Source organism: Micropterus dolomieu, linkage group LG10 (assembly GCF_021292245.1).
Source record: "Micropterus dolomieu isolate WLL.071019.BEF.003 ecotype Adirondacks linkage group LG10, ASM2129224v1, whole genome shotgun sequence".
In the NCBI taxonomy this organism is placed as follows: domain Eukaryota; kingdom Metazoa; phylum Chordata; class Actinopteri; order Centrarchiformes; family Centrarchidae; genus Micropterus; species Micropterus dolomieu.
Window position 1 is genome coordinate 22,703,559 of NC_060159.1, and position 24,631 is coordinate 22,728,189.

At 37.8% G+C, this 24,631-nt stretch overlaps 1 protein-coding gene across 2 annotated transcripts; it reads left to right on the forward strand.

Moving 5' to 3' along the window:
* Positions 1–306: 306 nt before the first annotated feature.
* On the forward strand, positions 307–22,717 carry ttc13 (tetratricopeptide repeat domain 13). Of its 2 annotated transcripts, none has more exons than XM_046060114.1 (23): positions 307–583; positions 2,249–2,343; positions 3,154–3,229; positions 3,333–3,403; positions 3,574–3,639; positions 4,524–4,616; positions 5,781–5,897; positions 5,990–6,100; positions 11,146–11,228; positions 11,392–11,533; positions 11,793–11,967; positions 12,887–13,043; positions 13,428–13,558; positions 13,645–13,777; positions 14,350–14,442; positions 14,695–14,778; positions 15,233–15,317; positions 15,525–15,634; positions 16,323–16,458; positions 17,794–17,873; positions 18,173–18,251; positions 19,646–19,725; positions 19,808–22,717. In XM_046060114.1, the coding sequence occupies exons 1-23, from the start codon at positions 415–417 to the stop codon at positions 19,920–19,922; spliced, it is 2,481 nt and encodes an 826-aa protein (XP_045916070.1). In that variant the 5' UTR covers positions 307–414; the 3' UTR covers positions 19,923–22,717. The 2 variants fall into 2 exon arrangements, with proteins under 2 accessions (XP_045916070.1, XP_045916071.1); XM_046060115.1 differs by having other exon boundaries at positions 15,528–15,634.
* Positions 22,718–24,631: the final 1,914 nt, after the last annotated feature.

Below are 24,631 nucleotides of genomic sequence, written 5' to 3' on the forward strand. Positions count from 1 at the left end.
AGGCTCTAATAGGGACTAGGCTTTTAATTGAAGTTTTAAGGTAATATAATTCTATTAGTGGTAAATGAAAAGGTTGTTAAAGGATGGACTCCAGTATCTTATCATTATAACACCAGAGATTAATAAGACATATATAACTTTGATTTCCAAGGGAGCAGTTTGATATTCTTTGATAACTCTAATAGTAGTGAAGACTGAAAATTGTGTGGTTTGGTTTTAATTTGAAACGGTTTTGTTTATTTTGGCTTTACGCTGGAGGGACAGGTTTGGCAGCCGCAGAGCATGTTGGGAAATGTAGTTCGACCGTCCTCTCCGGCTGCAGTCTTCTCCTTCGCCTCGGGCGGGAGGGGGGCGTGTCAGTTCGGTTCGGTTTGCAGCAGCTTCCGCTCTCTGGCGTCACACATGTAACACAACATGGCCCCTGCCAGCCGGGATGTTGTTGTGGTGGCGTTTTCATTACTGTATCTGTGTCAGGCGATCTTCTCTTCCGAGTATTTATCCACTCTCACTTTGTTCAACAATGAGCTCCACAAGCAGGGATGCAGCTCGCTGTCCGAGTGGGAAGAGTACGCGGCTGACTGCGGTAAAGTCTCTCTTTTCGCTGTTACTTTGCCACGTCCTACCCGGTTCATCTGTCACTAACGTTATGCATCCCGGCGGTTAACGTTAGCTTAACCGTTTGTAAGCTAACGTTAAGACGATAACAACAAGCGGTGAAAGCCCAGAAGAGATAACTAACATAAAATCCTGCTCTTGTTGCCGTAGAGGTTAAATAGGATTTGAAACCGGAGATAAAGAAAAAGAGTACGTTAGTAGCGCAAGAGAGAGAGTATTTTGATGTGTAACGTTACAGTAAGGAAACTTAATAAGTTAAAACTCGTGGAAAAACTCACTTACAAACTGCATATTTTAGCTTACACCAAACTCCTGTCAAAAACCGCGCTATTTAGGTTTGCCTTGCTAAACAAGAACAATGTATATTTAACGCTGCATAACATGCAGAAACATTTTTCGGATGGCAACGAGCTGCTGGTGGATTCTGCCTACAACTTATGCACCAAGCTATTTTAAATATCAGGACACACTTCCTCAAAGTGGATTTTAGTGTAAGAACACTGGACTGGTTGCACAAGTTGACGTTCTTTGAGATGAGTTCTGCTTTGGCTTGTTTGTTGAACTGAACTGATATTCTGGGTGATTTGTAAAACAAAATTCAAAGCATCACAAGCAGGTTTATTGTCAGGTGCATTTTCACATATGAGGAATTTGCCTTGGTATAGTGGTGCTTAACAGTAAACATTAACATAAATATAGAAAAAGTAAAGAGATCCGAAATGTACAAGTACACAAAATAATGCAAAACAACATTCAGGATATTTGACAGGGAATGTGCAAGTATTCACAATATGAGCAATAAGAATTAGTGCAATGTACACAGTTAAAAGTTCTATATCGCATGTTGTATACCGGTAATATAGTATAGCAGTGGTCTTGCATGTTTCAGCCCAAGTGTATCAAAGGTGTGTTTTTTACCTCCTAGGCAATCAGCAAATTCACTTAAATCCATCTAACTGAACACCGTGTCAGCTTTTAAAACTATCTAAGTTATGTTATCTCTGTGTGGTAATGCAGGGGAGACTTCATAAATTTGTCCATGCTTTATATCATTTTACCACACATTATTAACAAAACTCTGGCAACATCTAAAAGAGACAAGGTTTTTACCATGATGGCAGGGTTTACCATGAACAATACACCTACAAACTGCACAAACATTTTGTATTTTGGGAAAGTGTTTATCGAAACACATGTGTTTTGCAGTAAATTGACTAAAACTTGCAAAAATACTAGTATGGCCTGTGAAAATGTAACTTTAAATGGCCAAGATGTGTCTTGTTCTTTCAAAGGATGATTAAAATGTTTTTTTAATCCTCAAACTGTGCAATTAAAAGCTGTCATGATTTAAATTTTAATTATTTAGTTACTCCTTAGCGAATTGCCTTTTGGTCTGAAGAACTACGCATTGCAGGCATGCTTTGATGTTTTGGAATCCACTATGAGTGGGGTTGGGTCAGCATGACGTCTGAGACATTTTTTCATTGAAATATAAGACTGTTGAAATGTAACACGAAAGACTACTGGTTTTAAAATGTACTCCCATGCATATGATGGTCTGCAATACACACAGATATTAACTGTTAAGTTAAGAGCTTTCCGTAATAAATGCTCAGAATATTTTTCTTTTCAGAGTCCTCTATTTTACAGTTGGAAGATCCAGACTGTGAGGAGGGAAGCAACCCGTCCTGCGAGTCTGTCTTCTCACTTAACGCAGAGAAGATCTTGGTGAGATCTCAAATGCGCACACACATTAATCACATCTTCATCAGCCACAGTCTTTAACCGTTTCATTTAGAGAAAAGTGTGGTTTTCTAGTCAAGCCTGAACACCTTGTTTTTACTTAAATAGCACAACACTGCACTGTATGCACTCCACGCTCTGATTTTTGAATCAACTAAGAAACCCTGGCTAACATTCCCCCCTTTTGTTGATTAATGTTTGTTTTGCTGTAATGTGTGGATGAAACATTACGCTATGCTTGTGTTTTAGTTTGATACACATTCCTCAGTTCTGTCTTTGATATTTGTCTTGTCAGTTGCTGTGCTGTTTTGGAAACCCAAAATGCTGCGACAGCAACATTTGCATGCAGTCAAATTTACATCCTGTAATGGTGCATACATTATGTCTTGCTGACACTTTGCTCACAACATGCTCACAATTTGGGATTACACAGTAAATACTATGTGACACTTTGAGAAGGAGAGACAGCTAGCCTTTTTTATTGCTACACAAGAATTTGCTTGGCAGTAGTATGCATCCTTGGCATTTAAAAGGTACTTCCCTCTGTTCTGTGGGGGTAATTGCTCCGTATAACCTTGAGAGATCCTTGCTAAACACCTTTTGAAACTTACCAAAATAACCTTGACAATATTTTCTTTTTATTGGCTTTACATATATATATTAAATATACTTTTTTATATAGCAAAACATATGTTTTTAGCTTTTAAGATGTGTTTCTCCTCCATTCACACAGGAAACCTTTATTTAGTTTCCTGTATGTAAGTGCTGTTTTTTATTTTTTCATGTCTCTCATAGAACCAGGCCAAGTTGTTTATAGAACAGAAAAAAATCCCCTTCCCTGTTGATAACCACAACACAAATGAAGAACTTGGTAAGTTGGCATGTTGTTGTAAGTACACACTTTATTAAAGCTGAACAGATTTATATGATTTTGCTTTCCTAGTTATTCATCATCATTTGTTTTGTCATTGCAGCTATAGGCTACGTTCTGATAGGCAATGGTCTCTATGATGAAGCCATCAAACACTTCTCACGCTTACTACAGGTGTGTTTGCAACTGGAGAAGCAGATATTTACTCTCTGTACATCTTTTAGGATTGCAGCACTTTGCTCATTTGTCACCTTGTTTCCATACATCCCAGGCTCAAAACGCAACTTCCTTTCTTTGTGTTCACACCATGAACAATTCCCTGACATGTTTTGTCTTTGACAAAGGTTGACCCAGAGCTGGTCAGTGCCATATATGGAAGAGGGATAGCTTATGGGAAGAAAAGCCTGCAGGTGAGTGATATAAGTGGAATACAACAGCACTGTTTGGCTCTTTTAAAATATTATCCCTGAAATTCTTGTTTTTATGGCACTGTAATCTCTGTGCACTTACGAAGCATCTTTAACTTTAACTTTGAAATGTGAATGTGAATGTGAATGTACTTACTTACCCAGCATTAAAATACAGTTGAAATCTGCCAACTATGAGCAGCCTTTCTGGTAATTCATTAAAGTCATAAACTTAATAATTAAGTTGTGGCTAAGCTATCATACGCTTCTTTCTAAAGTAAAATGTGTTTGGTTGGGAGATAATGTTGCTACTTGATTATTTGTGTGTGTCAGAAAAACACACTCCTCTGTACTGTGCTGTAGCTGTAGTCAAGGTCTTCACATTATTCATAGCAGATGACTCATACTGCTGTTTGTGTTCTCTGTATTGATGGACTGCATTAAAAGTTGAGTCTGTTCCAAATCTTAATTTATTGGTATCCTCCTATTCATGTTGAGTTTTGCGTCTAATTATGCTCAAAATTAGATTAAAAACAATACCATACATTTTCCAGAAACCCACACTGCTATTTGGCAGCATAAGGAGATGTGTGCAAGCTTTGATTGCCTTTGATTTTATTTGTCTCAAAATAAAAGGAATCCTGAATTTTGGTTACAGCAGCAGTTTAAGGTAAACGCAGAATGACTCATTGTGTCGTTCAGAGAATGCAAATTTAATCTGCCAGGGCTCTGCAGTCATGTGTTGTGTGGCCTCCAGAAAAAAGGCTGGACAGCAGTTTGTTGTGTTTTTAGTTGGTTTGGGGCTCTTCTCCTAGTTTTAGTCACTATATATTAAGGTTTATGTCAACAAAATATAACTGCCTCCCCTTTCTGTGTCTCCATACAAGGACATAAAGAATGCTGACTTGGCATTGTACGAGCTAAACCGAGTCATCACTCTCGAGCCTAACTGGCCGGAGGTGTACGAACAGAGAGCAGAGGTGAGTCTTGACTCTTTACAGACAGGGGAGAAAGGGAAAAAGTAGCTTGTTGTGGTTTGGCCTCTGAAGTTCCTCCATTCAATAGTGTCAAAAGTATGTTTTAAAAGGAGATTTGACACTTTAAGACCATAGTGCTTGGCAACAGTTGATATCTTTTAGAGCAGTTGTTTTTTTTTTTTTACAGTTTTTTGATTAATTACCACTATATCTCATCAATTTTATGTTAAGATCATCCAGGCATCAGCTTCTTGATAGCATGTGATTTGCAGTCTATTTCTGATGCAATCAGAAGTTGTTGTGTGAAAGGAAAGGAGAAGGTGGCAGACATGGTCCAAGACAGTGTGTGAGATGTTGAGGGTGAGAAACTTAACATGTAGTGAAATATTTTCCAGTATCAGTTGATTTAACCACGTGCACAAGAGCACAGGAAGGAGTAAACGGAAAAATACACATATTGTTATAAAGTTGTAAATATTCTGTTGTCTAGTAATGTACAGCAGGTGCCATTATGTTCAGACCCAATGGAACGTGTCAGTTGTTGCAGCAGCACTAAGAGGTCAAATAATCACACTGTCAGTTTTAAAAAATGTCTTCTCGACCAAGTTTCACTCTGAGGCATTTTTATGGGCTGTTTCCTCTTTTGGTACCCTCTTAATACCTCTCAGGTGTGATCAGTTTGACATGCAAGTCACTAAAATAGTCAGACAACCCTGTCTTTATCCTCACTTGAGATTGAATGTAGGTTAGTATGTTAAGTAATAACATTTTTGTAAACCTATCAAGAACAATGCATCAGAGAAATTTAACAACAATGTGCAAGTCAAAGGCCAAGTTAATGATCAGATGATATTTTGAGTGTTCCTTAAATCCTATTCTTCGAGATCCTGCCTGTTGTTTTCAAGCTTTACTTTATAAATGCCTGCTCCACCTTTTCCTGTAGAAGAATGGTCGCCCTCTCAAAGAGGAAATACTGTACAATTGGCTATCAACCAGAACTAGTGAATCACATGTAACATTTCTGTACCTTGCCTCCTTCCGCTGTACATCAGTGTAATTTGCTTTGCTGTAGGCAAACCAATTTAATAGCAAAGAAAATGGATGTTTTTTATTGAATACGTGCTTGGGCATCATCTTTTCTTTTTGTTTTCGTGTGTGCATCTTCAGATCCTGTCTCCTCTGGGTCGTATCAGCGAGGCTCTGGCTGATCTGACCAAAGCCATCCAGCTGCAGCCCTCAGCCCGTCTCTACAGACACAGAGGGACACTGCTCTTCATTTCAGAGGTTTGATATTTAAATGTTCTGTAAGTGCATGTGTACACGCATGCCTTCATGCTGCCATACTATGCTGATCCTGTGCTTTGCCTTTTCTCCAGGACTATGTGGCAGCTATGGAAGACTTCCAGCAGTCTTTAGAGCTTAAGAAGAACCAGCCTATCGCCATGTTGTATAAAGGCCTCACCTTCTTCCACAGGGGCATGCTCAAGGTAAGTTGCTCACTGGCTTCTAATTTTTCTAAGCAAACATCTGGGAATTAGGCTGTATCATTTTTTTTATTATTAAAAAAGACAACTACTACTTCTGCTACATTTTTTACTACAAAAAACTACAGTTCTGTGGTTTACCCTTGCAGTTCTCGTTCATTAGTTGCCTGTTGTTGACTGTGTAGTTGCGGTGACATGCAGTATGTTGGTGTTGAAGTTTGCTGCCTGCTGAGGTGTAAAAGGTTCTCAAATTGTTGTTAATTGTTTTTAATAGCTAGGAGCCTAGATATAAGTTATCCATCCATTTAGTATGACGTCATTATATAGACAGACCTTTTCTCAGCAACACAGCTGTGACTGACTGCCAGCTTCCCTGCCTCTGTGTGTTAAGCAGATGTACACACTTTGTGAACCCGTGAGTGATGCGTGGATCGGCTCTGACGTGATCTGAATCGACATGTACGCATAAATCATCCTCCCGAACGACTTGTTTCTCTGATTGGACATTTCTCTCCACCTCTACCGGCCCCTTTAGTCTTTATTGCTGTTGAAATTATGTCGAGCAGCACAAGTTTGCAGGTGATTTCTTCATTGTGTATTGTATTGTATGAGTGATTTCTTTAACGATTCAACTTTGATGATTAGAGAGGCTGTTGTCAGTAATTTTAAATGTTTAAATGCGTGCAGTAATATCACAGCAAATATAGTGGGACAATTAAACAGCGAAGCTAGAAATTGTTATAAACTTGACAGGACAGACTGAGGAAACATAATTAAACTTTTAGCTTCTCAAAATCAGTTTTAGACAGCGCTGAAGTAGGGTTGGACAATAAAACAATAACAATAATTATCGCAATATAATTTTTTTCAATCACAATATAACAAATGTTCAATAAATATTCAATAAATGTTTGATTTTATTCACTTGAATCATACACGAATTAGGACTTAATTATTTATTAAGATGGTTATTTTGTTGAGGAAAAAGGACTGAAAAAAAGCTTTTACTAAATTTTACTTATGCATATGTGTTGAAAAAGATTTTATCATAATTGTTTTGAATGTTCTACCTCAGATTTGTGAAGTGATCCACTGTTTGGTATCAAGTGTTTACCATAAAGAAGAGTTTAAACCACAATTAACCATCAGGTTTCTTCTTTCCCTCGGTAGCGAAAATCAGCCTTTAAACTCAATAGAAATAAAGATTTGATACTTATCGTGCTAATTATCGATTTCGAAAGATATGAAACTTTTTTTCGTGATAACATTTTTGGCCATATCGTCCAGCCCTACTCTGAAGGAGATTGATCATGAGGACAGCCGCTTTACTCACTGTATGAACACAGAGTCTGTGTGTGATCTTTTGTATGTGTAGAAGAATGCAAAACATAAATTAACATAAAATCCTGACCGATCTTGTCAGCCTGTCAAGTTATGCTGCCGTGCCTCGTGTGTAAATGCACACAGCGTCTCTCTTAATGAGGAGACGATTCACCCTATTTCACCCACCCACAATTAATCAGAATGTTCTTGTTTTTATGACCCGTCCCACTCGATCCGTGGATATAACTGCGACCTACACATCCTAGAACCTGCTTGTGCAGGCACATCTTACTATCTGAATAAAGCACCCCTTAAATAGCAGCAAAATCTGTCCCATTGATTTTAGACCAGGTTTTTGTTGGTGAATGGCACACTCGCTTTCTGCTACCTCAAGATAGCAATGCGCCAACAATGCTTCTGATCACACCTTATTTTAAGACCAAGACTCTCATGGGTGCACAGATGGGTGCGAGTACATTTGCTACTTACACATTGTGGGCGTTGGGCGTGAAAATGACAACTGCGTCAGTTGGAAACTAGCAATGACACCAAGACAGGACCCCTTGAAGCAAAATGACCTCTAGTTCATTCTGCTCTCTAGACACATGACAACTGCTCTGTAGAATGAAAGAGCCATTGCCCAAAACCACCAAAAGATGGTTTTCTTTGTCTCAGACCTAAAGAATAACTTTGTATGGGATACATTTTAGACTCCTTATGGGCAGCGGGGGGTAAATATGGTGGACCAGGAAGAGATCTTCACTTTGTGCTGCTCTTTCCATTCTCTGCGGCCAAGCTTCAATAAATATTCTGCTTAAGTCATCGTGAGTTTCCTGAAACCTTCCTCATCAATAGAGTTGACCAGCTCACAAGAATTTCCAACATAAAATTTAAATTAGATATGCAACATCAAATAAGTCATGGACCAGACTGAAGCTCACGGTTATGCAAAGTTAACTACAATTTTCAAATGTCTTTGTGTTTTAATCATCTGTGAGCAGCTGCAAAGTCGATAAAATAGTTTTCTCTGTGTCTGGGTTGATTTATTAAGTTTGAGCCATGTTTTGAGAGAGAACCACATTTATGAGCTGACCTCTCAGTAGGAAGAGGCTGGAGTATTTCACACCACAGTTTCCTGTGTCTTCTTTTTGTTGTCAGCAAACTGATGACAAAAGCAGAGGGTTTACTGAGTGCTGAAAATAATTGACTGACTATGTCTGTCTGGGCAGTTATTCCTTTCATCAGAAATACGTTTTTATACACTGCAGCAACTCAAATCTAATCATTGCTCCATGCAACATTCACAGTGTTTGCCACACTTTGATAAATTTATGTCAGATTCATGCAGAGGAGTGTCTGCAGCTGTTAAATCTACAGGCTTTCCTCTACAAGGCGTGACAGTCTGCAAAGCTCCTTCAATTGCTGTGTTTTATCCAGTCAGGTGTGTGTGTGGGGCTTTTGGTTGCGTTTAACACCTCTGCTAACCCTTGGCCAACCAAGTTCCTGGGGGAATCCCTGTAAAGCGCACACATGCAGCTGACAGTTAACTTCAAACAACACTCTGAATAATCTGTAAAACAGTATTACATTTAATATTTCTGAAATGATTCCATATCAATCACCCAGCGTAGGTGGTACTGGACTTTCTATTGATTGATTTTCTGCCAAAAGGGTGTACAGCAGCTTTGTAACCCTTCCCTGTTTCAAAAACAAAACATGGCCCAGATGAAGTGTCTCCACGTTACCAAGTCAGGTATTTGAGTCTTAATGTTTTGTGAATGGCATTCTAATATAAACTCAGTTTGTTCCAGTGCCAGAATATTTGGAAAGGATTTGCTTATGTTGAGCCACGTAGTCTCCAACGTAAACTCGTATTCATGTATTTTATCTGGTGTGGTGTCTTAAAATATCTTATAATATTTTTCCAGCTGTGTTTTCTCTAATCCATTAAATTGGTAAAGGACCACTGAAAACTGCAAATATCCGCCTAAGCCTCATCAGAAAGCCCCTTTCCTGCTTTTCCTCACGTACAAAGTGCTTATTATCATAAAAGAAAGCATTGTACAATCTAGATAGGGACTCATTTGGTGTTGAACTGAAGGCAGGATTTTATAAAAATCTGATTCTGCTGTTGATAGGTCTGTAGGTCTGCACTTCTGATTAAAATAATGCACTTGGAGGTATCTGAAAAAGTAATTCTGCTGTAGGCCATGTGTGTCGTGCAGAGATGAAAACTTTGCAGTGGACGCCTGTGTGTAAATGAGAGAGGCTATAAATCCTTTCCTTGCCCAGGATTTAAATATTTTATCTCTGTTGAGAAGAAATTCTGTATTGTAGGCACACCATCTGAAACATGTTGTGGTTCCCACATGATTTAACCACCTTCCACCCCATTTTTTTTATTAGTTTAAGGTTTTAATTTTCTTCCTTAACTGCAGTTTCATGATAGTGTAATCTGCTGCAGCTAGTGTTCATGGAAACAAAGTCAACATTGCACAATCTGCTTTGTATCAGTACAAACTGCGACTCAGGCAAAGTCTTTTCTGTGAGAAAGAAAACAGTGTGAAAACTGTATGCCCTTTGTCTGCTTATCCCAAAGTCAACTTTTATTTTATTTACACTAAACATTTTTTTATACGGCTGTATGGGAAGAGTAAGCAGTATGTAAATAATTAAAAAAGTGTAGTTTTTGTGCAAGGCAGAGGTTTGCATTTAGAGTTATTTGGTAAGTCTTGATGCTTTTTGTCTATGCTAACAGCATGGCTCTATTGATGTTCTGATAAAGACTGTCCGTCAGTCCCGACTGAAATACCTCAAAAAATACTAGAGAACTAGGGAAATATCTTGACAACTATTGGATGGATTGCCATGAAATTTGTTAGATATTAAAGGCCCCAAGAAGATAAATTCTAGTGTAAACGCTGATCCTTTGACTTTTCTTCCAGTGCAGGTTACTGCGAGTGGCGCTGGAAGCTTACTCTTTTTTTTGCACCAAATTTTATACAGGCATCTATGGTTCCAGGATTAAATATCCTAATGACTTAGGGATCCCTTGACTTTTCCTCTAGCTCCACCATGAGATGGATATTTTTGTCTCTTTATTTTAAATATCTAAACAACTATTGGATGAATTGCTGTGGAATTTTGAAACACATTCACGGTCCCCAGGGGATGAATTGTTTTCATCTTTTCATCAAGCACCATCATCAGGTAAAAATCTTAATTTTGCAGCTAGAATTTCTGAAGACTCCTAATTCACTGTTCAGTTTTATTACAGTACATTAAAAATTCTGTACAAGATCAAAGCTGATAAAGTTAGGATAAAGTTGTGATACATATAGCAAGTAATTAACAAGAATTGGAATCTCTATAGTACTCCAGTATCTCCAGGATATCAGCTGCAGAGATGGAAATATACCAACATTTTGCATTTGCCAAACAAATTAGATTTTTCAAAACCTCTGCTCAGAGGGAGTATTCTTTATCTGCAGGACCAACCACAAACTTGTCTATGTAGTTTCCCATACATAATATCAAATGTGAGCATAAAAACAAAATCCTGTCAGAAGTGGTCACTTGAACCATGTTTGATTATGAAATTTAGTTTCTTGACAAAATCTGGATTTATCTGAACCTTCTGCTGAGTAAGAATTTGAGTCTATCCACATGTTCCCTAATGCAATTTCCTGTTAACTCTGTGTTGATGTTGTGTTTTCCATCGTCAGGAAGCCATTGAGACATTCAAAGAAGCACTTAAGCTGAAGTCTGATTTCATAGATGCCTATAAGAGCCTTGGGCAGGCCTACAGGTACATCAAGTCTGTAGTATTCACTGGTTACATGTTTTGTGTTCCATGGATAAACATAGTTTGTCCTTTATATTTAAGGAATTGAGAGTCCTAGCGTTTACCTCTGGATGACTAACAACACACCCGCTGTTGCTCTCTTGGTATCTCTTCTTCCTCTTTCCAGGGAGCTGGGGGATTTTGAGTCAGCAATGGAGAGCTTCCAGAAAGCCCTCATGTTGAACCAGAACCACATCCAGTCTCTCCAGCTTCGAGGAATGATGCTGTACCACCACGGCTCTCTGCAGGAGGCCATAGGCAATTTCAAGGTAGAGGAATCTAACTGATTGAATCCAGAGCTGAATAAAATAGCATGGTGTCTGCTCCTCTGTTAGGCTGTATAATCTCATGCAATCCTATCGTATATCTTTTTTTGCCTTAATACTCAAATGATCATCAAACAGAGATTTAAATTGCTTTTAAACCCTGGGTTTGTTAAACAAATTGTAGTCCTGTATGATACCATAAACTGATTTTGATCCCTTTGAATTTTCCTCACGTTTTCCTCTCCTCCTGTTTGACCTCCAGAGGTGTCTTCAGTTGGAGCCCTACAACGAGGTGTGTCAGTACATGAAGGGGTTAAGTCACGTGGCGATGGGGCAGTTCTACGAGGGCATCAAAGCTCAGACTAAAGTCATGTTGAACGACCCTCTGCTGGGACAGAAGGCCAGCTCTGAATACCTCAAAGTGAAATACCTCAGAGGTACACACATGAACACATACTAAGACACCTTAATGCACACATTCAAATGTTTTTCAGTACTCAATCGTGTAAACTATTGAGATACTCCCACTCTATTAAATTGCTTCTGTGATGACTAGTTAATTGTTTTGAAAGGATGTTCAAACAAGTTTATTTGATGAGAGACTTTCACCAGAGTTTTATATCACTTAATATTCTTAGTTTACACTGGCTGGCAGATGTGGATCATTTTGATGCAGGTGTTTGTTTGCAGTTCTAAATGTATTAATTATGTTCTAGGTAATGATGCAGCAGTGAGGCTTAGCCATAGATCTTGTAATTAGTGTTATTTCATATAATAGATATTGGCTTTTCAGTGAGAATCACACAAAAATGTATTTCAATTTCACATTTTCACATTTTGATTTTATCAACTAACATTATGTGCATCCTGGATAAGTAATTTGTTAATGATTATTGTTAAACTGCATATATGTGATAAATGTTTTTTTAATGTACCACCAATCATCCAGAATTGTTCAGAGGATCAATCAATACAACTGTTTATGTCTGTAAGGGCAGTTGTATTCAGCAACTCACCAACTACATTAACAGATTTTACACAGTCGAAAAGAAGGAAAAATACTTTTAATCACAAAATGTAAAAAAGTTTTGAAGTCATCATGATCCAATATATTTAGGAAAAACTAGAAAAAAAGAGTTTTATTTAGTCTTAGTCTGTTTGTAAAAAAGGAGTAACCCAACTTCAAAAATAAATTGCTAAATATGCATTATTTTATGTACATTTCATTTTTTTAAGGTCAGATAAGCTAAAATTTCACATAACTATAATAGTTAAATTAAATAATTTCTGGTCATTTTATTTGTATTTATATAAAATGTTCACTCCCTTCTTTGTAACACCTTGTTTTTCTACCAGAGTACTCTCGCTACCTGCATTCCCACCTTGACATCCCGGTAGCAGAGTACAACGTGGACCAGGACTTACCAGGGAACTTTAAGAATCACTGGGCCAAGAACCTGCCTTTTCTTATAGAAGACTATGAAGAACAGCCCGGCTTGCAGCCACATATCAAGTAGGTTTGATGGGTCTGTTGTAGCTGATTCACTCCTGCATCAACAACTTTGACCATAAGTTGCAAAGATACATTGCTTAAGTCCCTGCAAGTATTGCCCTGAGTTCAAACCAACACTGTAGGCTAGAATGGGCTTTAATATAATGATATCTAACAGATAAGATTCATACATTTTCAGTTAATGTAATATGTCCCAACTTCACCTCAAGTGTGTCATCATTATCATCATCAGAGCTGAGGCAAACCTGCTTGTTTCTTCTCTTTTACAAAGATGTTTCAGAAGGTTGACAGGTACCCACAGTACGATTCAGAGAAAACAAAAACTCTACATGAAAGCTTTGATGAAGTTCATCCTCTCTGTCTTCCTGTATTTGTGGTCTGCAGGGATGTGCTGCCGCAGAACTTTGACAGCTACAGCAGTGAAGTTCAGACGTTGATCTGCACAGCCGACCACCTGGGGGCGCTAATGCAATACGACACTCCTGGTTTCTTACCTAACAGGAGAATACACAGAGGTACCGCTGATAAATGCTGCAGTGCGTATGGATAATTCAAATATTAGAAATAGAAGTAAAAATACATGTTGTCTGTACTCTGTCAGCCATGGGTTTAGCAACCCTGGAGGTGATGCAGGCTATGCATCGAACATGGAGCAACTCGAAAGTACGAGTCAACGGCAAGACCAGGCAAATGCAGTGGAGAGACATGTTCGACATAGCCGTTAAATGGAGGAGGTGAGGAACATTTATAAAGTGACTGTAGACATAATTTACTGAAAAACTGGATTTAGGGTTGTAAGTTTGGTTTGGCTAGATCAATGACCAAAACACCTAAAAATGTCTGTTTGCATCATATTCCAAGAGAAAAGAAGTGCAGCTCAGAAGCAAGTATGGAATCCTAATCATCTTCAGGAAATAATTAGAAGGGTGCAAAGGAATAAGAAAAAGGCAGATGTTGATATGTGATAGGGGTTATTCATTTTTAAACTCTTGCATAACAAATGAAAGTCTAGACTGGAGCTCATATTCAGCTATGTCCTCATGTGGTATTTGCTGTATGAGCACCAGATAAGTTACGTTACAAAAACAGAACTGAGAAGTAAGTGACGAAAATCTCTAAACTCTTAGATTTAAATTTTGTTACTGCATAAAATCAAATAAACCAAATACAGACATAGACTGAAGTAAATGTTGCCCTGTCCTTCTGACCAAAGCACACACATCATGTTCCTTCAAAGAATCTTTTGTCTTTAGCTCATTGGATTACAGTGTTGACAGACTAAACATGCTTTCCCCTGTGCTCATAGGATTGCAGATCCAGACCAGCCAGTTCTGTGGTTAGACCAGATGCCCGCAAGGAGTCTAAGTCGAGGCTTTAACAATCACATCAATCTCATCAGGTAACAACTTGGCCCCAAAGACGGTGTCAGACACTCGCAGCAGTCCCTTGAGCAATTTGTATTTCCACGCGGCCGTGCTTGAGGTTTTTCTCAACTTTGTAGTGTAAAAGCATTTATTTAAACTCCTTGTCATATGACCCAGTTTCACCATAGCTTTGGTTCTGACAAGCTTGCTGAAAGAACTTCTTCAGATACAAAAGCAGCTTTTCTTGACAGTATGCTGAAATCCTTTTTTCTTTCTTTTTGCCTCAGGGGACAGATTATCAACATCAGATACCTGGCCTACTTTGACAACATCCTTGACTTCATCAAAGACAGAATACTGGTGTACCACGGGTAAATTACACAAAAACTTTATCCACTTTCTATCATCTATGGCCTAAAAACACTTATTCATCACTGCCTGTGTTGCTGAAATATTTTAATTTGTTTCCTTCTTTTCCATCACTAACACAATGCATTCATTGAAAAACTCAGTTTAATCAAAGAACTCCAAATTGCCCTAAATTCTAGCACATATGAGGCTGGCCTTAACTTAGTGAGCTGCATATTTGTGGTTAGCATCAGCATATCTCACCTAAAATTATTTGACAGCAGTTATGTTAATATTCTACTGTGTGCTGCCTGCAAAGCAGGATTATGTAAATTAATACACTTTCCTCTAGGCTTTATTCATTTTGCATAAGCGCGTTGAGGAAGTGGTTCATGCAAATATAAATTAACACTTTTCTTCTTCATCAGATTCTTCTGGCTGCTTCTTTAACTAACAAGTTCTTATTCTCTGTCTCAGGGCATACAACCCCAGAGGACTCTTAGAGGTCCGCCAGGCTCTCGAAAATGTGAATAAAGTGGAAGATCTGCTTCCTATAATGAAGGTAAGGACAAAAGGGTACGCTGCTGTTTCCATGTTAAAAAAATAACTGTCACGATCGACCTTTTAGTTGGTTTATAATGTCAAACGTTTAATTGAAAGAGACCTTTAAAGCAGCACAGCATCTCGTTCTTTTTTTGGTTGTTTTATATGTTATAGCTCTTCAGCAGTGAAAATCCAGGATGGTTGTTTGTGTTTTTATTTCCTGAAGCAGTTCAACAGTAAAACCAGAGATGGCTTCACGGTCAACTCCAAGGTGCCAAGCATGAAGGATTCTGGGAAAGAGTATGATGGTTTTACCATCACTATCACTGGAGACAGGTACGGAGTTGGGCCCATCACATCAGTCTGCCCTTTGCTCTTTTTTCTGCAGTTTATTTAAGGTGACAAGCTCTATGTTTTTAAGAGCAACAATACCAACATGGGTTATTATTTACAGGTAAAATCGACAGCTGATATTCTGTCTCCATTTGAATAACATGTAAGAATAAAATAACACTTTTCCCCAAGCTTGAATGAAGTTAGAAAAAAATAAATATGTGAACATAAAAATAAAAAGATTAAATGCAAGCAGCTCCTAGACGGCAAAAAAAAAAGTGCGAGGCAAGTTTATTTGTTTAGCGCATTTCAACAACACTGCAATTCAAAGTCATTTACACAAAACATAAAAGGCATCAAGGCAAATTGTAGAAGCAACATAGGGCAATATAAAAAGATATTTAATACAATTAAAAAGAGTTAAATAGAAAATACAAATATGGATTCGATACGTTACAGTGCAGTATAAGATTAATCAAAAGCCTCAAATTACAGGAGAGCTGAAGGACATTGAAATGTGTAAATCTTAATAGCTATGCAACCTATTTAGAAGAATTTATTTTAAATCTCATTATTCCAGTAGTTAATGACAGTTAGACAGTTTATCCATAGAGCCCCTGGTGTTTATTTGACTGTGATGAAGATTAAGTGACTACTAATTCCCACTTCTGAACTGTTTTTGGAATTTTAGGGTGGGAAACATGTTATTCTCAGTAGAGACTCAGACGACAGAGGAGCGGACGCAGCAGTACCAGTCAGAGATAGAGTCCATTTACAAAGACCTCACCACCAAAGGAAAGGCGTTAATGCTGTCCACTGAACTGGGGGTAAGATTTATCTCTAGAGTGAACTGGAAGCTTCGCGGTCCCATACATAATAAAAAGCAGATGCATGTTAAATACAGCGATTTGTGAATAGACATGAAACATTAAATTTGCACGCAATTGTGATTATATGTAATCTTGAGTAGAAAAAAAGTTAGCAGCAGGGTCTGTGGATTATCCAGCATAACCAAGATGTTGTTTCAATGTTTTAAAAGGCACAAACAAACCTCAGTTGTATTGGGGTGGAGGCCGAAGTCTCAGTGGAGAAGATCTCTTAACCTCTGCAAATGAGATGTGATAGATGGTTGTAGACCTGGATTTTTCATAATCATAAGCTTTTAAGGTATTTTATCAAGCAAAAATGGCAAATATTCTCATGTTCCTCCTGATGACATGATGCTTTTCTCTGTTTTAAATGACTGTAAATTGATCATATTTGGGTTTTGGACTGTTAGTTAGTAAAAACAGGACATTTAAAGTTGTCACCTTGTGTTTCTGTGAAAAAGACATGGCCATGTTTCAATATTTTATGACATTTTAAGAACAATGTATCGATTTATCTGGAAAATAATCGTTAGTGGCAGTTTTATTGTACACGTTTTTATATTTTTCATTTAATTTGAGTGAACTGATGCATTACATTATTGTGCTGGGGAGTGGGTGATTGCAGCATGAAATCGTCAGAGGGAAAAATGACAAAAAAAACAGAATAATAGTGCACTGAGCTTAGCAGTCAACAGTTTGAACACACTTTAAGTATTCATGCAGTCATTTCAAGACGTCTATCAGCACAGCAGTTACCGCAGTTTCCCCTGAGCATTTTATAAGAGTCAACACAATTTGCAATTGAAATCCCCTCCTCTGCTCTTGTCTCCTCTTATTTCCCCTACTTTCTTCTCTTCCTCTCTGTAGTAATGTCACAGATTTCAGTTTTCTAGTCAAAACTAAACTAGGCTGGGAATATAATTACTTCTCTGGAGAGTTTCACAATCATTTTACAAATAGATCATTTTACAGGATTTAGCAGGATCTAATTTCCAGCTGTTTTCTGTAGAGGCCTTTCAGAAAAATAGGCCTTATTAAAACATGAAAGAAAGTTCAACCTTGACTCAGTTTCTCCTGTTCAGCTTTCTGTTATTGTGACTTGATTTATACTGAGAGCTGTGATGGCACTCAGCAATGTTGAGACAAAGGTATTGGCTCTGATCTGAAACAATATGAATATCCCTCTTGTGTTTTGACTCCTGGTTTCGTGTCTTCAACCCTTCTCACACTGTTCAATACAAAGACAATAAACAGAGTAGACAGTTGACTCTCCGATGACCATTGTTCTTTCAGGATGGTGATGCCGTGTGTAACCTGATCCTCTCCTTGATTTATTACTTCTGCAACCTCATGCCCCTCTCCAGGGGATCCAGGTAGTGTGTTCCTCTGTGATGTCATTTTAGTTAACATTTTATGTCAGTTCTCCTTTGACAAAAACATTTCAGGTCAAGTATAAGTGTAAACATGTTTAATACTAATTGAGGAAACCTTTCTCTCCTTCACACGAAGTTTCTGGAGATGAAACTGCCACCATCCATGTTTTAGCGCTCTAAATGCGCTGCCTTAATTTATGTTCAGAGAATAGCATGTTCTGCCTCTAATGTGCTATAGAGCAGTCCAAGTTCTATCTGGACTTATGATACAAATGTTTTCCTGATCTGCTTCTCCTCAGTGTGGTGGCCTACTCAGTCGTGATGGGGGCACTGATGGCCAGTGGGAAAGAGGTCATCGGTAGGATCCCGAAAGGAAAGGTAAACTTGAGCCCCTTTCAGACGTGCACCTCTTTACGTAATCACTTGCGTTACTGGGTCAGACGTATTAACATTTCTGTGTGTACAAAACTTTTTCAACGCAGCATTGGAATTAAATGCCTTCAGATTAATGTAAAGAGAGATATTAAAGACAGGTCTTGTTTGCCTTGATCTTGAACACTAATACATTTCTCAAGTATCATCTCCCATGGTCATAGAAATTAAAATCAGTCTAATAAACTAGAAAACACTGTGAATGAGATGATATTAACACTTTAATGCTTTTTTTAAGCGTACAACCACAGTAATAATTAGTTAATGTTAATGTCTCATCACAACAGAAAACACTCTTACTACTTTTTGTCATTAAACTTTCCAACTCGCAGCTGTTTTCCAGCTGTGACATCACTTCCTCTCAGGCACCAGCGGCCAAACAGCTGTCAAATGTCGCATAAGCACATGGCTCTTTCCATAAATGTGCTGTCATGTCTGAATAAAACTGTAAGCAAAATTTACGTAAAATACACCTACAGCATGTCCGAATGACAAAAAGCCATCACTTTAACAGCTTGATACAGCCAGTGATGTTTAAACGTATTCCATGTATGAAAACGGTTATTGTGTGTCTGAGTAAAACAATACAGTATATTAAAAGACCAGTAAGGATAAGTAACTCATATTTTGTTTTTGTTTTTGTCCAAATGAAAGATGTACATTACATAAGAGCCTGCCCTCAGCCCCCATTGATGGATACAAAGCTTCTCCAAGTATTGTTTCTAACACATTTATAGACATTTTAAGAAGAACTTTCCAAGTTTGGCTGAAATTCTCACATATGTTGCATCTGCCAAGCAGACATTTCTTTCCTGAAACAAAATCACATTGGACAGAATCAAGACTCAGAAATCTGATCAGGCGTTAGAAAGTTGAAGTCTGTGAAAGCTGAGGTCAACTTTTTTCAGACTGGAAGCATGTTGACTTTCCTCATAATGGTCTGTTTGCTCGACTAAAGACTGTCTGGGGATTTGTGGATCTTAACAAATAAACAAAACTTTTGACTTGGATGAATCAAGATAACATAGATTAAAAACTGTTCATGTTAAAAAGTGATGAAGGGATCAAAACAAGCAAACAAACTCCAGTATTTCACAAGAAAAAGCAAAAATTAGAAAACATTTAGAAAGTGGGGTCCTGAGGCGTCCCAACAGCGGCTGGCTTACACCCACAACTCCCTGTTGCTGTTTTGTCGCCTAGACCAAAATAAACTTTGCTGGTAACTAAGGTAGTTGAATTTCTGGCAGTACACAGTCAAATATACAAAACAATGAATAGGGTGGGGGGTGTATTTAATGTGTCCACTAAACTGTGTTTGTGTTTGTTTAATCTTGTTTCAGCTGGTGGATTTTGAAGCTATGACCACACCCAGTCCAGACAGCTTCAGTAAAACAGCAAAGAGCTGGATGACTCTCAAGAGGTAGGAAGACTAAACCTGTTGTTTTGTTAGTTATTCCTTGTCTCGGGAGAGGATCATATTTAATACTTTGCTTTCTCAACAGTTTGCCAAGTTGGTACCAGAGTCTTCCATCTGTAGCGGAGACCTTCCCGTCAACCAGAACAATGATCGAAGTTCTCAACACAGACTCGTCTTCACACTGTCCAAAGAAGTCCTAACACGACTTTTACCATGAGACAAGTCTGTTTTTAATAATGTCTTAATAATTAAGCTTCTACACTGGGCAGAACTAAGGGATTGTCTTCTTCTGCAGCCCAAACAAAAACTGGACTGAGTTCTCCATAGGCATCTCAGCTTTTATGGTAATTGTTTAAATTTTAAGGCAGACTTGACACGTTTGGGAAGCAGAGAGTTTCTCTTCCTCTTGGTCCTGGATAGAACTGAGGTGATATTGATGCAAAATCAAAATATTACTTCAAAATATTCCTTTATGAAGTGGTGACCATTATTTGCTTTGCAGAAAGCATCAAGTAATCTTGTTTTAGTATCAAATCACCTCTCCAAATCCAGCCCTGTTCTCTGCCATCCTCCCTTAAATACTCCCTTACACATGACTCTTAACACAACCTTTGTAAAAAGTTGGCGTTACTACACCACTTTTAAATGCATTGTAGGCCAATGTTGTCACAAAACCTCAAATTTGACTTTGCTAAAATTATATATATTTGGCAATATTTGGGTCCTGCCAGTTTATCCGACCATTTACATGAACTGGGGTCTGCCAACATCCTGGCTGGGTTTTTTCAGTTGTTTCAGGGTTTTGTTTAGGCAACAAAAATACTGACATTTTGGCAGTTGTGACAATATTACCTTGAATCAGTCCCAGTATTTCCACTATCTTGCTGTTTGGGGGTCGAAGATCGAACATTAGTGTTATAGTTTGGGATGCAGAAGGGATTCAGTCCACCCTCTCTTTTTCTCTGCTTCATAGGCCCCATGCTGAAACACCTAAAGCACAAAGTCTGTCTCATGAACCATCAGCATGAACAATCTTATGTTGCATAGTCATTGTTAAATACTAGCTTTAGATTACCATGACCTTTTAAAGTGGACGTTAATTCGTTAACAATTGTTGGGGATGGACGCTGTCTGGTATCTGAAAGAGTTTTTTGATAACATTCAAGATTGTAATTGGCACTTTAAACTTATTTTTGAACCACTGCTGTGTGCAGCACACACAGTCCAGCCTATCAGCAGAGAAGGAGTTCTGGGATTTTAAAAATATGACACAAAAACCTTCAGGGCTATTGAATTCCACTTGGGATACTTGAAGCAGTCTCTTTTATTTAGTTTTCTTGACACTTGCAGAAAGTGTCACTTCTCTAATCGAGTGATGAACTTTCTTTTAATGTGACCAATAAAAGGTTGGTACAAAGATGGGTTAGCTGCTGAACAAATGTGAGAGCAACGGTCAGAGATTTTAGAGAATTTACAGAGAACCACTTGTTGCTTTATATGACACTTTGTCTCATGGAGAGATGAAAAGATTTGTTTTACAACTTTTGATATTTATAACTTGACAGCAGAGAAATGGAAGGAAAAAATGAAAACAGTTTTTTTGTGCAAATAAAAAAATGCAGTATATTCCTGTAGAATTCATGGCTCATACATCTGTGAAAACAGAAAAGGGAGCAACATTTTTCCAGCCTTGTAATTATAGAAGAGTGCGATTCAAAAAGCTGTGAAACAGTGCAATTCCATTTTAAAGTTAATTTATTTAATTTGTCGCATATATTTATTGAAAAAAAATCGAAACCTGAGCAACTCAAATAGAAGCTGAGATATAGAGACTCCTGGATGTTCTCTGACATCTCTGACTGTTGATTAATAATAGATTGGGGAAAAGCACACCACATACTGTCATTTTCTTCATCATTCCTTTGGCTTGCATTGGATGCCATCTGTGTCACTCACATTTCTTTTTTTGGAGTTTCTTATGATCTGATGGATTACATTTACTTGTTCTTGAAGACACATCAGAGTAATAGTTTGGGAGAAAACGGCACATATACCTCCAAATGTCTTAACCATCAAATAACTCTGTATTTTTCTTTATTGGTTCCTACATATTTGAGTAGGTTAATGTTGCACAGCCACATTTCTATCTTGTCACGCTCACAGATCTGGAGAAACCTGGTCAGAATAAAATAAGATGGAGAGGAAATCCTCACAAATACATTTATTTGGGTGTAAATTTGAAAATATTTGTCTGAGGAAATATCACTTGTGTTTGGTGTTCCCTGTTGTTGAACGTTGATTCGTTTTAAAAGTAGGATTTTGACCAAATGTTTTCATTGGATTTCTCCAGATCTCTTGTAGGATGGAAGATTGAATTTTGGTTTTTCAAAATTCGAGATGATATTGTTTTAATCTGGCAAATAGGGTAATCCTGCGAGGGAAGATAATGCAATGTTATGTTTACATGCTGCAACCTTATGAAACAATACTTCAGTGTATTATATTGAGGCTATAGTTTGTTTGCAACTGCTGCTTTATGTTTTTTAATGACTCGTCAATGTTGGTTTAAGCACAAGCTCTGCAGGTAATTCACCTGGAATGATCTGAAAGTATTCAGTCTTTTGAAAGAATTTCAGGATTTTCCTTCTCTTTAATTGCAACTTTAATGAATTAGAGCTCTTTAAGTGTCATCACTGAAAGTCATCTCAGTGCTGCAGTAGTTCTTAATTGAATGTCTGGTTTCCTTATTTTGTCATTTAAATAGATAATTTCTACAAAGTAAGAACAAATTCATCTGTTCAATAGCATATCTAATACTTTGTGTCATTTTTTTGTTCCATATCAGTGATTGTGCTGACTGGTTGTCATTTTCTTTTTTGCACTGGGTAACCCGGTCATTAAGTGCTATGGTGGGCTTAAAGCTTAACACTTGAAGGGAATGTTTTATTGATCAAATGAATGTTCAGCAGTCAATAAATCTAGTTGACAATTTTAACATGCTCTGTTGTTTTTGTTTTTTAAAACCTTTTAGCGTTCCAGAGAAATCGAGAGAAGCCCACTTCTGCTAAGATGAGGAAATAAACTAAATGAAAAATTAGTTAATGATACAATAGTATTGGCTTGTATTGACTTATTTAGTCACAACTGGGAAATGGCATGTCAGAAGTCAAAATGATGAGATGAACTTTTAAGTTTCACTTAAAAGTTAAATTTAGGAGATACTAAGTTATTGAATGTTTTGAGCAAAGTTAAATTTTTGAAATAATAATAATAACTTCTATTTATATAGCGCCTTTCACAAGACTCAAGGACGCTTTACACATAATTGCAGAGACAACAATAAAAAAGTAATTTAGGGTTAAATGCCTTTGTAAAGAGGTGGGTTTTTAGAAAGTTTTTGAAGGTGTGCAGAGAGGGAGTATTTCGGATCTCTGTAGGGATGAGTTCCAGAGGGTGGGGGCTGCGACGCTGAAGGCTCTGTCCCCAAAAGTCCGCAGTCTGTTGTCGGGGACAGAGAGCAGGCCCCTGTTGGTGGGCCGCAGGTTCCGTGAGGGGGTGGAGAAGGTCCCGTAGATACTGTGGGGCAGTGGCGTGGAGAGATTCATAGGTGAGGAGTAGGATTTTGTAGGTAATGCGGAATTTGACCGCGAGCCAGTGAAGCTGTGTGAGGACTGGGGTGATGTGCTGCCACAACCCTGTGAGAACCATGCAAGTCGAGTTCTGGACATATTGTAGCCTTACTGGGTATCCCATACAGGACACCATTACAGTAGTCCACTCGGGAGGTGATGAAGGCATGGATGAGTGACTCTGCCACAGAGTCTGAGAGTGATGGTCAAAGTCTGGAGATGTTTTTGAGGTGGTAGCAGATTTGGTAATGAGTTTGACATGTAATATATAAACACACTAAGAAAAAAAATTGACTTGCTAAGGTGAAAGTACACTAAGTCAGCATTTTCTATTAAATTAAAATTATGATGTATAAATTAAAATTAATGACTTACATTTATGAGAGTAAATCAGCATTTTCACTTAGTAAATTAACTTTATGATGCTACATCCACATTTTGACTTACTAAATATGACATATGAGCTACTATGTCAACATTTTGTCTTACCAAGTCAAAATTATATTAAAGAAAAAAGAGTCATGTTAAACATTTCAATTTCAAAACACTATTTATCCCCAAGGGGCAATTGCAAGACCCGTAGATTAGTACTAGTTTGAAAAACTATGCCTGCGATGGACTGGCGACCTGTCCAGGGTGTACCCTGCCTTGCGCCCAATGTCAGCTGGGATTGGCTCCAGCCCCCCTGCGACCCTGTACGCAGGATAAGCGGTTGATGATGGATGGATTAACATTTTTACTTACTAAATTAAAATTGTGAGATTTTAACCTATTAAATTGAATTTTTGTTATATTAAGTGAACATTTTGATTTACTTTGTTAAATTTTGAGATATTTAGTGATGCTGACTTAGGGAGTCAAAATGCTGACCTAGTATTAAGTTTGGCTGTTCAAAAGTATTATGAGCATGCTTAACTTTTCACATATTTTTCTTTATCAGGAGGACATAGGCTACCATACAGACAAGACAAGCTTTTTTACTTTATCTTCTAATCCTTTCAACTAGTACTTTCATTTAATCCATTCATACCTATGGTTACATAATAATAATAATAAAATATCTTTATTTATATAAAAATCTAATACAATGTGATCCTCTTGACTTCAGACTTAGTATAATATTCTGCAACTGCTAAAATCTAGAGGGTATTTTATAATCAGATTTAGTGAGAATGACTTCAGTTTTCATGCCATTGTGAAATAACAGTGCTTTGTTTTTTTGTCGTTTCTGTGTTGTGTATTAACATAACAGTACAGTTTGAGTCTCACACACCTTGATC